Below are 14,568 nucleotides of genomic sequence, written 5' to 3'. Positions count from 1 at the left end.
ACATAACATTACTCTGTATGGGGGAGAAGAAATACCCCACAATGTATGTCGTTTTGACAACATACAGCCAAATTACTGATTCTCTGTATGGGGTTTGAACTCAGTACCCCTGTATTAGGAGCCCACAGTGTTGACCATTGAGCCATCCTGGGTCCCATTAAGTTTCGGTTTTTGCTCATATACAAATGTAATCAGTGAGCTATGATCGAGGCGAAAGAAAAAACAAGATCTTCCAAGTTATGGATTTGAACTCAGTAGTACTGCGTGAGAGGCAGCAGTCTTAACCATTGAGCTAGTCTGGGTCTTTTTGAGGCAAGATTTTGACAGTAATTTGTTCCACGTCTATCATACTTCACTGAGCCAGGAGTCCTCGATTACATTTGTGTATGGAACACAATCTTCTTTTCACAAGACCCAGGGCAGACCAGGGGTTAAGACTGCTGACTCGGAATGAAAGGTACTGGGTTCGAACCCAGTGATCAAAGTCTTTTTTTCGGTGGTCAAGTTTTCGATACATCACTTGTCAATAGTGTGCAAATTATAGGCTATATATATATATATATGTATTTATATATACATACATGTGTATGTATATATATATATATATATATATATATATATATATATATATATATATATATATATATATATATATATATATATATATATATATATATATACACTACCGTTCAAAAGTTTGGGGTCACCCAAACAATTTTGTGGAATAGCCTTCATTTCTAAGAACAAGATTAGACTGTCGCGTTTCAGATGAAAGTTCTCTTTTTCTGGCCATTTTGAGCGTTTAATTGACCCCACAAATGTGATGCTCCAGAAGCTCAATCTGCTCAAAGGAAGGTCAGTTTTGTAGCTTCTGTAACGAGCTAAACTGTTTTCAGATGTGTGAACATGATTGCACAAGGGTTTTCTAATCATCAATTAGCCTTCTGAGACAATGAGCAAACACATTGTACCATTAGAACACTGGAGTGATAGTTTCTGGAAATGGGCCTCTATACACCTATGTAGATATTGCACCAAAAACCAGACATTTGCAGCTAGAATAGTCATTTACCACATTAGCAATGTATAGAGTGTATTTCTTTAAAGTTAAGACTAGTTTAAAGTTATCTTCATTGAAAAATAAGGACATTTTAATGTGACCCCAAACTTTTGAACGGTAGTGTATATATATATATATATAATACATTTATATATACACATATCAATTAATACTGCAATTGATTGATTGATTGATGCACTTTATTGCCAAAAGTAATTAGCCACCTGCTTTAACTCACATATTAACTTGAAGTGTCATCCCATTCCTAACCCATAGGGTTCAATATGATGTCGGTCCACCTTTTGCAGCCATTACAGCTTCAACTCTTCTGGGAAGGCTGTCCACAAGGTTGCGGAGAGTGTTAAAGCAATTTTTTACCATTGTTCCAAAAGCGCATTGGTGAGGTCACACACTGATGTTGGTCGAGAAGACCTGGCTTTCAGTCTCCGTTGTAATTAATCGCAAAGGTGTTCTATTGGGTTCAGGTCAGGACTCTGTTTACTATGCGCATCTGTTCTGTCAGTTTACATGGCCTACCACTTCATGGCTGAGTTGCTGTTGTTCCCAAACTCTTCCATTTTCTTATAATAAAGCCGACAGTTGACTTTGGAATATTCAGGAGCGAGGAAATTTCACGACTGGATTTGTTGCACAGGAGGCATCCTATGACAGTTCAACGCCGGAAATCACTGAGCTCCCGAGAGCGGCCCATTCTTTCATAAATGTTTGTAGAAACAGTCTCCATGCCTAAGTGCTTGATTTTATACACCTGTGGCCGGGCCAAGTGATTAGGACACCTGATTTGGATGGGTGGCCTAATACTTTTGGCAATACAGTGTATTATGGAGGGGTCTGTGGTGTTGGGGTTGCTGACAGCTTTTTCGTGATTTCAATGATTCGTACAGCCGAAAACAACGCAAAGATAGTTAAATTTAGACCATATTAGTTTAGTCCTGGTGTTATTTATGCCCTGAACGGGATACCTGAAGGTTCATAGAAACTGCAACTGCATTGCATTTTCAGAAATAGATGGAAAGTCTCAATCAAAAACAGTTTTTAACCAAGTTATTCCTACTGTAGAAACTAACACCAAGGAACTACTTTTCTAGCGTAGCCTTGCTACTGTTTTTGCTACAAAAACAGTAGCCTTGCTACAGTTTTTGCATGGCAACAACTCTACCGTTGCTATGCGCTCAGTGAAATCATTGCGCCTAGGAAAGAAGTTATGGCAATGGTTAAAATGAGCATAATACTGTAAATATTATGTTATCATGTTTGTGCCTGTTACCACATTGCATGTGTACTTAAAGCATGTATATAAACATACATACAAATTTACAGCATGTACAGTACAGGCCAAAAGTTTGGACACACCTTCTCCTCCAATGCTTTTCTTTATTTTCATGACTATTTACATTGTAGATTGTCAGTGAAGGCACATATTAACACATGTGGAGTTAGGGACTTAACAAAAAAAGGTGAAATAACTGAAAACATGTTTTATATTCTAGTTTCTTCAAAATAGCCACCCTTTGCTCTGATTAATGCTTTGCACACTCTTGGCATTCTCTCGATGAGCTTCAAGCACACCTATGAAGTGAAAGCCATTTCAGGTGACTACCTCTTGAAGAGAATGGTTATTTCTGTTTTTATTTATTCACCTTTTTTTGTTAAGTACATAACTCCACATGTGTTCATTCATAGTTTTGATGCCTTCAGTGACAAGCTACAATGTAAATAGTCATGTTAGTGGTAGTAGTAGAGTTAGTGGGCGGCCGAGAGGGGAGTCGGCTCTCTTGGTTGCTTTGTTGGGTCTGCTCCTGTCTCTGGCCATGCTCCCTCCACCCCAGCAGACAATGGATGGCGTGGAACACCGCAGAGGCCACCACAGTGTATATGTTTCTTTTACTTTTTATTCATAGCTGTATGTAGAAGTGGCTGGTTGCATCAGCTCTGCTCCTTTAATGTCTTTAATATCCTTTTTGTTCTTTGATGTTTGATGTTTCCCTCTTACACACATGTAAGAGGGATGTGTGCTATGGCTATGAGTTGTTTTTTCCCTTGGCCTCAGTCTGGACCCCGTCTCCAGGGGCCCAGGCTTAGACCAATTTTTTTTCTCTCCCCCCCCCGACCCCCATTGTCTACCTGTATCTCACCATTTCTGTAAGGGGCGCCGGAAGTTGGCAGACCCGTCAGCGATCCTGTTCTGTCTCCCTGTAATGTTTGTCTGATCTTGAATGGGATTGTGCTGAAAATGTTAATTTCCCCTCGGGGATTAATAAAGTATTTCTTATTCTGATGAAAATAAGGAAAACGCATTGAATGAGAAGGTGTGTCCAAACTTTTGGCCTGTATTGTATATAAAACGGTGACAGGGGTTTTTAGAGGGCTTTATAGGCAAAATGGATCATATCCCCACTGTCTGCATCATTAACTGCCTCTTACTAGAAGTTTTTTAATATTTAGAACACACAGAAAAGGTAAAGATATGTGTGTTTCGTCTCACATAAGGATTGTGAATGATAGGCAAAAAAGTGCAGTTCCCTTTTAATACACACAGAGCTTTAATTATGTCTGCTTATGTGCACTATAAGTTTTTATGCATATATTATCATATTACATACCTTTTTATAGTTGAAGTAAGCGCTGCAAACTAAAATAACATTTGTGTTTTAATGTTGTCCCGCAGACGTCCAGCATGTGTCCGTGAAGAAAGAAGTTGAGGTTCCCTCAGAGCAACAGGAGTGGCGCTCCAATGCGGGGCAGGAGGAGCCAGGGCCCGCCTGCATTAAAGAGGAAGAGGAGGATCTGTGGGAGCAGTTTCAAGGGTTGGAGGAGGCCGACGTCACCAATTTGATGTCTCCAGGTGTCCCATATAAGAGTGAGGACGACGAAGATTATGATGGTGAGTTCCTACAGCTTCATCACAGTCAAAGTGAGGAGAACAGAGGCGCAGACCCTCAAATTCAACACATGACAACAGAAATTGTTGGAGGCGAGATGTCAGACTCTTCTGAGACTGAGCTCAGTGGCGAGGACAAAAAACCTTTGGAGAGTAATGAGGACTCTAAAGGTGATTTGAGACATCACACTGACGGAAAAGCTTTTGCCTGCTCTGAATGTGGGAAATCATTTAACAAAAGGGGAAGTCTGAACAGACACGTAAGAACACACACCGGAGAGAAACCTTTTTCTTGCCTAGTTTGCGCTAAAAGATTCTGTACAACTGATCAGATGAATAGACACTTGATGATACATACAGGAGAGAATCCTTTTTCATGTTCCGTTTGTGGGAAAAAATTCAAGAAGAAATATGAAATGATGTTACACATGAGAATACACACGGGAGAGAAACCTTTCACCTGCTCTGTTTGCAATAAGGGTTTCTCCAGAAAGCAGTATTTGACCATACACTTGAGATCACACATGGAGGAGAAGCAATTTTCCTGCTCGCTCTGCACTAAAAAATTCACCAGTAAAAACTACTTCATGACACACATGAGAACGCACACCGGGGAGAAACCGTTTAGTTGCGACGTGTGCGATAAAAGGTTCACGTATAAATACCAAGTTAGTAGACACAAGTGCGCAACCGTCATGGAAGCTGCAGGGACCTAAATGTACTTAAACTGTGATTGTACTAAATGTACTTTAAAACACAGCATGTTGTGGTGTTTTATGTTTTTAATTCTAAAGTTGTATAAAACGTGCATTTGTGTAAATAATTAATATGACGCACAATATTATAATGTTTTTTTTACACATTACTGTCACTGGATTGTCATTTGGTGTTTTGATAAAATAAAATCACACTAATTCTCCCCACTGTTGTATTTTTGTACAAATACGCAGGTAACGGTCTCCATGGTGACGTCCAATTATACCAAATTCCTAATTTAAATAAGGCGGGACCACTTTTTTGCACTTGCTCACTAATCGAACTCACAACAGGCGCCGTTTACTATAGTAGATATTTTCGTAAAAGACAGCAACCTTGTTGTACTTTTGATGGGAACATTTTTCAAACATATTAGATTATTCAAAGTGAAACCAAATTCCTCTCATAGATCAATAATTTTAAAGTAATAAATCCAAAAATATGGGAAATTTTGAAAGATAGGAACGCTCTTCATTTATTATCTTTATTGGGTAACTGATTTGCAGTGGCGGGCCGTGCGTTTCCCACTTAGGGCTTCAGTGATGTCACCACATGACCATTGCTGGAGAAATACTATACAGAAACACATTTCATCATCGGCGGTCACTCGAAACGAGTATGACTGTCCTATATGGAGGACGCCTGTGCGTGGAATCTTTTAATGTGGGGAGACTGGTGCACGGTCAGCCACCACACAGTCCTTGGCATTGAGCGGGCCAGGGTCCAGTGGCATGGAGACCAAGACGACTGGGGACCCGTCTTTGCTGCAGCCTTCATCCGCCTTCCCAGCCGTTGTGGTGCATTCCGCTGCCGCCATCTTCCGCCTGGTCCACCGTTGAGGCGGTTTTCACTATTCGCCCATAGCTGGGGTTATTTACCCATAGCTGGGACAGGGGTTGACTGGGCACCAGGGCATGTCCACACACCGGTGGGCCTGCATGCCCCGTCTCTGGGGCCCCCTGCTGCTCCGAGATCCCGTACAACTTAGCCTGGAACCGCGAGGTTCCAGTTACCGTGTGTGGCCACGAGGAGGCATGTACGAGTCTTGACAATGGAGAGGCTATGTACCGGCTGAGGAGGCTTATGCACTCGGCTCCTCTTTTCGCCCTCTGAGACAGAGGGCTAGCCGGCGGCACTAGCTGAAAGCAATGAGTATCAGGCAGAAGCAGCATGCAGCATAGCAAGCAAAAGCGGCATGCATCATGCACTAACTACAGGTACTACTACTCCAAGGCTACTGCACTAGACGCATCACATCGCCCTGTGCGATGTTTTCTGCATACACACACACAAACACATTTACGCACTACTGGGCATTGAATCACCACCAACAGTGTACATAACAGTTTTTTTCTGGCGCAATTAAAAATCAATAAACCCGCATCAGCAATTAAAACATATCTTATGTGGTACTGTCAAAATTAAAATTGCAAAAAACATGTTCAATGTGAAAAAAATTAAGAAATAAAATATCTGAACTCAATCTGTAAAGCCCATTCGAGCTTCCGGGGTTGGCCGAAATGGTCTCACAAAATGTAGTTTCTCTTTAAATATCCTTTTTGAAAATGGCCTTGCAAATATATGTGTTGTCTCGTCTAATCATAAAAGATGCAGACAAGGCGTGTTGGCTGAGTGCTGGGTAATGGAGTTCTTATGTTACCTAGCTCATAACATTACACTATATATCTGCCATAGGCCAGCTAGAAGGCCTTACTGACAACAACTCGTGATGTGATTGGCTATCGCAACTGTCTATCAACTGTATGTTCCCGTTCACTTACAGTGCACAGACATTGTTGATTATGAAGGCTTCTGGCAGATTTGGTACAGCGTGGCAACAAAAGCTAGCTGAATTCTGATTGGATACAAACTAAAACTAAAAACAGCGCTGGAACGTGCATAATATGACATGAAAATAATATGATTAATTTTAGATATTTAGGGTAAGTAAATAAAAAAATAATTGTATCTTTAATTATGATCATGATTTCTGGTTATGTTAGGCCAGCAGAGAAGGCCTCGCTGGCCCTGCCGGCACACCACTGCTGGTTTGTTATTATACTCTTCTCAATTTTACTGCCACTTCATTATTTTTTATTTGGCAGTATAGCTCTGTTGGTAGAGCGGCCGTGCCAGCAACTTGAGGGTTCCAAGTTCGATCCCCGCTTCCGCCATCCTAGTCACTGCCTTTGTGTCCTTGGGCAAGACACTTTACCCACCTGCTCCCAGTGACACCCACACTGGCTTAAATGTAACATAGATATTTGGTTTCACTATGTAAAAGGGCTTTGAGTCACTAGAGAAAAGCGCTATATAAATATAATTCACTTCACTTCATTTAACATTCCTTGTCTGTATGGGGGATGCATGTTTATGTGGATGTGTAAAGTACTCCTCCTGTTAAGTGACACCATTGGAAGTGTGCTTGTATATTATTGTTATTTATTCAATTGTTTATAAAAAAAATATCCATCCCAGCCTTCACTATTCTAACTCCCAAGATCCTTTGCGCGTCCAGCTCTGAAATATATTTTTTAACATGGCGGCGCTACGCGGGGCAGAAACAGTGACTTTTGAATTTAGTACTGTATAGATTTTCAAAAAAAACATCTTACGCCAGGCATTTAAAGCTTGTTGTTACGTCGCAATGGTAACTTACATTTGTGTTATATTACGAGACATCGATGATGGTAATGTTGAGCTACCTCCGTGCTGTCCGCTCCCCTTTAGCCGGATAAAGAGCCTCATAGCCGGGCTGTGCTGTCAGCTCTATGCACGGAGCTTTTTTTCAGCGTTTGAAAGTAAAGCCATAAATGTGTCGTTCATTTATAAATGACGAGACTTTGTCGTGTGAATAATGAGCTTCTCATGTCACAGAATGAATCCATACATGATCATATAACATACCGTACCGACCCCATGCGTCTTCTTCGTTGAATGCACATTAACATTATTTAGGCTATGAGTCCCTCTGCTGGTCGAATTCAATATCACAGTCAGTTTAGCTGCATATCATGACAGCGATTGATTGACGTCTTAGTGTTTAAAATATATATTTGCAACTAATTGCATTTTGTCTGTTATTTTTCAATTATTTGCAGCTATATGTTTGTTGATTTTAAGTATAGCTTCAACAGCTCATTTTCAAGTTTTAAATACAATCTACATAGGATTGGACAATTTGTGTGCTTTCTGCAAATATTTGTTTATTAAAAATGTCGCTTTTTTTAACAGCTCAACACGGAATGGACACAAACATATTTTTACAGCGACACTCATTTTTGTCAACTTGTTATCGCGTTCACTTTGACAGTCCGACTTAGCATACTTCTTATTACTGTGTGACTGTGCAATTGAAGTGAACTCTTTACGCGTCATAAAATATTGAATACATAAATGGATCGAGATCAGTTGTTTGGGGACATCATGTACATTTTTATTTCCCCGGAAAATGTTAATGTGTTAATTTAAAGTTAAAGTTAATGTACCAATGATTGTCACACACTAGGTTGGTGAAATTATTCTCTGCATTTGACCCATCACCCTTGCTCACCCCCTGGAGGTGAAGGGAGCAGTGAGCAGCAGCTGTGGCCGCGCCCGGGAATCATTTTGGTGATTTAACCCACAATTCCAACACTTTTCTGTGATAAAATGCATAAAACACTAAAAAGAGGTCCTTTTGATTCCACTTATAACATTTGCTTTTAGTCCGCTTGTTTACTAACCGCAAAGAGAAACTAATGAAAATGGAAAGCCGGAAGCCAACAAAATGCAGGTTTTGTCCGTCACAAAATGTGTAAAGTAAAAAATGCGGATAGCGTCAACAAAGCAGTGATAAAAGCTGCTGTGGAATAAATACGTGGTCGGTTGCATAGTTCGAGGAGAAGAAAAAAAAGAGAAACAACAAGAACTTCTGGATTCTGTTGTCAATCCAGGGGCGTTGCTAGGCATTAAGCAAAACTGGGGAACAGGCCCCCACACTTTCTGTCCCTTTCCATTATGTCCCTGCACATTTCTGGCCTATAATGTCCAGTTGAAGAACACCACAGGCCAGCTTATGTTACCATTAGTGGTTTAACAAAACATACAGTACAGGCCAAAACCCGTCATTCAATGGGTTTTCTTTATTTTCATGACTATTTACATTGTAGATGGTCCCTGAAGGCATCAAAACTATGAATGAACACATGTGGTGTTATGTACTTAACAAAAAAGGTGAAATAACCATGTTTTATATTCTAGTTTCTTCAAAATAGCCACCCTTTGCTCTGATTACTGCTTTGCACACTCTTGGCATTCTCTCGATGAGCTTCTTTTTTTTTTTTTAGGATTCTAAATATAATAAAACACTTGCAAAATGCGGGTTAATGGGAGTCACCATTGTTGCTTTCAAAGCCCTCTAAAACAACTTAACCCCCGCCCCCCATCAACGTTTTATATACACACTGCAAATTAGCATACAAACAATTGTGATGGTAAAAATGATAGCAAAGAAGCAGTTAGTGAAATAAATAATACAGAAATGACAATGAACATTGTTACACTACAAATGGAGCAATACAAATACCAATAGAAATAGCACTATTGATAATGAATAATAACAATAATTACCTGTACTATCAACAATACAATTGTTCAAATGCAACAATACATATATGTAATGATAACTTGAAAAACGAAATAAATCAGATAAATGGAGGGGAAGAAAGAGAAGCCGACTATATTAACCTTGTAGATTGTTATAGTAACAATAGGTTATCAATCAATCAATCAATGTTTATTTATATAGCCCTAAATCAGGTAAGCTTTGTCAGTGTGCCATGTGTTACCCAGTTTCCCCTAGGGCAACAACGTTAATATATGTTTGATGAAACGTGATTATATGCATGAGTGTATGTATATATATATATATGTACTTGTATATGTACAGTATGTGTATATGTATGTTTGTACAGTGAGTGTATATGTACCGTATGTATATATGTATAGATTGTACTTGTAAATAAATATTAAACGTAATAGATTTGTGTGAGAGTATTCTCTCCTATTCTTGGATCTTGGCAGAGAAAATTAATCACATAAAAGGTACACGTCGATAAATTTAAAAGCAAAGATGCAAACATTTATAAAAGTTAGTATACACAATATTTTCCTATAAATCATAAACATGATGTTCTCTCCAAAAACATTTTCATGCTAAAATGCCATATAAATGATTTAGATAGTAGTTGGCGTAAACTCGACAGGCTAAAATAAAACCTTGTTTGTGTTTTAATTTTTTTTTCCTGCAGACATCCAGCAGGTGTCACAGAAGGTTGAAGACAAGCTTCCCACTAAGAAGCAAGAGTGGAGCCCCTGTGTGGGGCAGAAGAAGCTAGAACTCCCCTACCTTAAAGAGGAAGAGGAGGAACCGTGGGAGCAGCTTCAGTCCTCACAGTTTCATCACAGTGTGGAGAACAGAGGGGCGGAGCCTCTAACTCAACACATAACAGAAGTTGATGGAAAGCGTTGTAAAAACATAAACTCCCAACCAGACGGAATCTTTGCTCCACTGTCAGACATGGACGACGTGATATCAGACTCTTTTGAGAACGATCACTGTGACGACACCCAAGAAGTGGACACAAGACGTCAGACTAACAACAAACACTGCTCCGAATGTGGGAAATCCTTTGCACTGAGGAGTAATTTGACAATACACATGAGAACACATACAGGAGAGAAACCTTTTTCTTGCTCAGTTTGCACTAAAAGATTCTCCTTAAAACAAAATATGATATTACACATGAGAACGCACACTGGAGAGAAACCATTTTCTTGCTCGGTTTGCGATAAAAGATTCTCGTTAAATCAAAATATGATGTTACACATGAGAACGCACACTGGAGAGAAACCTTATGCTTGCTCATTTTGTGCAAAAAGATTCTCTTTACAAGGTCCCCTGAAAAGACACCTTATGGTACATACAGGGGAAAATCCCTTTGCTTGCTCAGTTTGTGATAAAAGATTCAAGATTAAAGCGGAAATGATACTACACATGCATAAACACACTGGTGAGAAACCTTTTACCTGCGCCGTGTGCAGGAAGAGTTTCTCCACAAAGCAGACTATGACCAAACACATGAGATCGCACATGGAGGAGATGCAATTTTCCTGCTCGTTTTGCCCGAAAAGATTCACCAGTAAAAATTATGTCATGATACACATGAGAACGCACACTGGGGAGAAACCGTTCAGTTGCATTGTGTGCGAAAAGAGGTTCACATATAAGTATCAGGTCAGCAGACACAAGTGTGTAACCGCTATTGAAACGGCAGGGGTTTAAATACACCCAAGCTGTCAAAACGCATGTATGTTTTGTACTTGATGTGGTTAAGTTAAAGTTAAAGGTGTGTCCCATTTTGTGTTTTTTGTCTTCCAAATAATTGTGTGCATTTACTAATTAAGCAACATGAAACACTATTTTATTTTTGTAAATGAGTGCATCATTTGTAATAAAAGTAATTACAAATATTAATAAAATAAACGAGCTACAGTAGTATTGTTAAATAGGGTAAAGTTGCATCAGCTGTGTACGTGGGACAGTCAGAGATGCTAAGAATTAAAGGTTCATAGAAGATTCCAATGGAACTGCAAGGGGTCATCTTGACCCCACAATTTCTTAAAATTAATGAAAGAATAAATAAACATGCAAATGGCCTCATGTCACAAACATTTTTTATGAGGAATACCTGGAATAGGAATACATTACCACTTTTCGTTTTAAACATTTTGAACAATAACATTATTGAGTGTTGATGTATTAGTTATTTCAGTCCCTAACAAGCATTTGTCCGACCAGTTGTAACATTTTCAAAACTCTAAACACCATTAGCACAGCATTGGTCTTTTGTGGCCATACCATTCACAAATGTCATGTCATTTTCACACAATATACAGTCAGTGAACGCATGTCCACGTTGCTTGTATTTTCTTACTGTAAAAGACAAGATGTGGACCGATCGTGTCTTCCGGTACCGATCAAGCACTTCTTGCTTCAACCACAATGTATGTTCATTTGATATTCTTCCTTTTTCAAATTCAAGCTGTATCTTTTGAAGTGAGAGGCAATAAAGAGGATGTTTTCAGTTGTTTTTACTAGTGTTCTTCAATGCATTGAGAGGCTGCAAAGAGAGGACTCTGATAACTTCCATCAGGAGAGGCTCTACCCAGAACTTAATGAGCACACTCAAACTGTATCTGCAACCCTATAATTTCAATAGTGTGTATGAGAGTTTCAGTAGTGTATATGAGAGTGTTTAAGTAGTGTGTGTGAGAAAAACATTTCAGTTGTTTATGTGAGAGCATTTCAGTAGTGTATATGAGTGTTTTAGTAGTGTGTATGAGAGTGTTTCAGTAGTGTGTGTGTGAGAGAAAAAAATTTCAGTAGTGTGTATGAGAGTGTTTCATTAGTGTGTGAGAGAAAAACATTTCGGTTGTTTATGTGACAGCATTTCAGTAGTGTTTGAGAGTGTTTCAGTAGTGTGTCAGATAGAAAAATATTTCAGTTTATGTGAGAGCATTTCAGTAGCGTTTATGAGAGTGTTTCAGTAATATGTGTGAGTGAAAAACATTTCAGTAGTGTGTATGAGAGTGTTTCAGTAGTGTGAGAGAAAAACATTTCAGTATTTCGTATGAGAGAAAAACATTTCAGTAGTGTGTATGAGAGTGTTTCAGTGGCGTGCATGAGTGTTTCAGTAGGGTGTGAGAAAAACATTTCAGTTGTGTGTGTGTGTGTGTGTGTGTGTGTGTGTGTGTGTGTGTGTGTGTGTGTGTGTGTGTGTGTGTGTGTGTGTGTGTGTGTGTGTGTGTGTGTGTGTTTCAGTAGAAATATTCAAAATCAGACTATGTTGTTGTCTAGATCTTTGATTAACCACCTGAAATGCACTGCGGTAATGCATTTGGCCTACATGTGCACTTTACCCTAGACTTCTAAACAATTACTGATAAGAGCAAAAAGGAAGAGCAATGAATCTATTTGAAATATTTATTTCAGTAAACATCTGCAAATAGAACATTTACAAAAGTAAAAAAAATAAAATAAAGCACCCCTACATCTCTGGGTTCTTTTATTTCCATCTCTCCCTCACCTCTTCCAGCACTCTGTTGTTCCACTTTGTCAGGACAGACATGGAAATATATTTTAAAATAATCTAATTGGGGCAACAGAACCCGATATTTTTAGCCGTCTTTCTGGCAGCAAAACCAGATGCTTTAGCTGTAGCCATTTTTCTGGTGACAAAACAAGATTATTTTCGTCAAAGACAAACCGATTAACAAGACAAGTCTACTGTACTATTTTTCTGTGAAATAAACTTGAATCATTTAAAAATTTGGCTCACGACTTGATGATAGGGAAAACATTTTCTCTTCCAGAAGATAGACCACTTGAGAAGCACCGCACCATCCATAGGCTGTATCTATCAACTCACACTAGCTTACTCAAAATCATCATTGATGCAGAGGTCCTGAGCAGAACCAGCAGACCATAACCAACATTGCTTCATGCTCACTGGAAATTGCCCCGACAGCTCGTACAGCCAATTAATATGCTTGTCTTGATACAAGGAATAATGTCAGCTAATTTACCATTAACTTAAGACAAGACTTATGTTGCCTAGCTAGCTAGGACTTCACTTACCTCTTCCAATCCTGCAGATCAATACTGGAGCACGTGCCTCTGTGAAATCTGTCTGCAGCAACGTGGCAGGTAACATCAATGTCCTTCTTGTATCTAACCATCACAGTCTGGACAGGGTAATAACAATGAAAGATTTTTAAAGAAATGTCTCTGACTTTGTTCGTAAGTAAGTACCTGTTAAGAAGAGACCATGTTTTGACCCAGCAGATGTCCTTTACAACATCATTCCAGAGTGCAATTACATAGGAGACAGACACACAATCATTTTGGAATAAGCTGCGGATGTTTCTGTTATTTATCTGATCAAAACAAAGTTTCCCCACAGGAGTGTCAAGTGGATCATTCACAATTGTTACAGCAGAAAGAATAAATGAATAACAACCCCTGTACACAAAAAACAACACCTGTTGGAATGGCATCAAAGACAATGGCAAATTGTTTGGGAGTCACAGGGACCTTAAAATGGTTGAGTAATTCCTGGTTATTAAACAGTTTTTACCTTCCTTATTGAAAAGCTGACACCAAAATAATACCATTCTTGAAACAATTGTCGAGGAAAAGTGACTTAGTTTTGTAACATGTCTCTATTGTTCCAAATAAAGTATTTTGTAGGTGAGAAATTGTGACCATGCCAGAAGGGCCTGTTTATGGAAGTTTAAAAGAGAAACAGGAATCATATCAATGTTGTAGTTACACAATAACAAAAATGTTAAGCTTCCGAGATTAGAAAATACATGATGAGAAAAGAAGTTCAGAATTGAGGTAGGATCTTTCAAATAGTGTCTTGAAGGTGTTGTTTAGTGTAGCCCACCATTACTGTAATTGTTCATTAGAACAGATTTCTTAATATAATAAATTGTGTTTTTCCAAATAAAGTCAACAAGTATTTTGTCAATAGTCTTACATATTTTTTGGTTTACATCTAAAGAAATAGCTGCATATGTAAGCCTGGAGATACCTTCTTCTTTGGAGAGAAATGTTCTGCGTTTTAAAGTTAAAGTTAAAGTACCACTGATAGTCACACCCACACACTAGGTGTGGTGAAATTACTCTCTGCGTTTGACCCATCCCCTTGTTCCACCCCCTTGGGAGGTGAGGGTAGCAGTGAGCAGCAGCGGTGGCCGCACTCGGGAGTCATTTTGGTGATTTAACCCCCAATTCCAACCCTTG

General features: G+C 39.1%; 1 protein-coding gene across 5 annotated transcripts in view; it reads left to right on the top strand.

Moving 5' to 3' along the window:
* Window positions 1-11,830, top strand: part of LOC133644497 (zinc finger protein 391-like) — a 41,692-nt gene extending 29,862 nt beyond the window's left edge. For 4 of the 5 annotated variants that reach the window (XM_062039020.1, XM_062039019.1, XM_062039018.1 and 1 more), the window contains 2 exons: window positions 3,750-3,965; window positions 10,010-11,830. In XM_062039020.1, the coding sequence (XP_061895004.1) occupies window positions 3,750-3,965; window positions 10,010-11,043 (1,250 nt within the window). In that variant the 3' untranslated portion in view covers window positions 11,044-11,830. Of the gene's footprint in view, window positions 1-3,749; window positions 4,882-10,009 lie in introns of those variants that run through there. The other variant, XM_062039021.1, reaches the window with a different exon arrangement.
* The last annotated feature ends 2,738 nt before the right edge of the window (window positions 11,831-14,568 follow it).

The sequence above is a fragment of the Entelurus aequoreus genome, linkage group LG27 (genome assembly GCF_033978785.1).
Source record: "Entelurus aequoreus isolate RoL-2023_Sb linkage group LG27, RoL_Eaeq_v1.1, whole genome shotgun sequence".
Classification (NCBI taxonomy): Eukaryota; Metazoa; Chordata; class Actinopteri; order Syngnathiformes; family Syngnathidae; genus Entelurus; species Entelurus aequoreus.
Note: the sequence above shows the minus strand (reverse complement) of the source record. Positions and strands in the feature narration are given on the sequence as shown.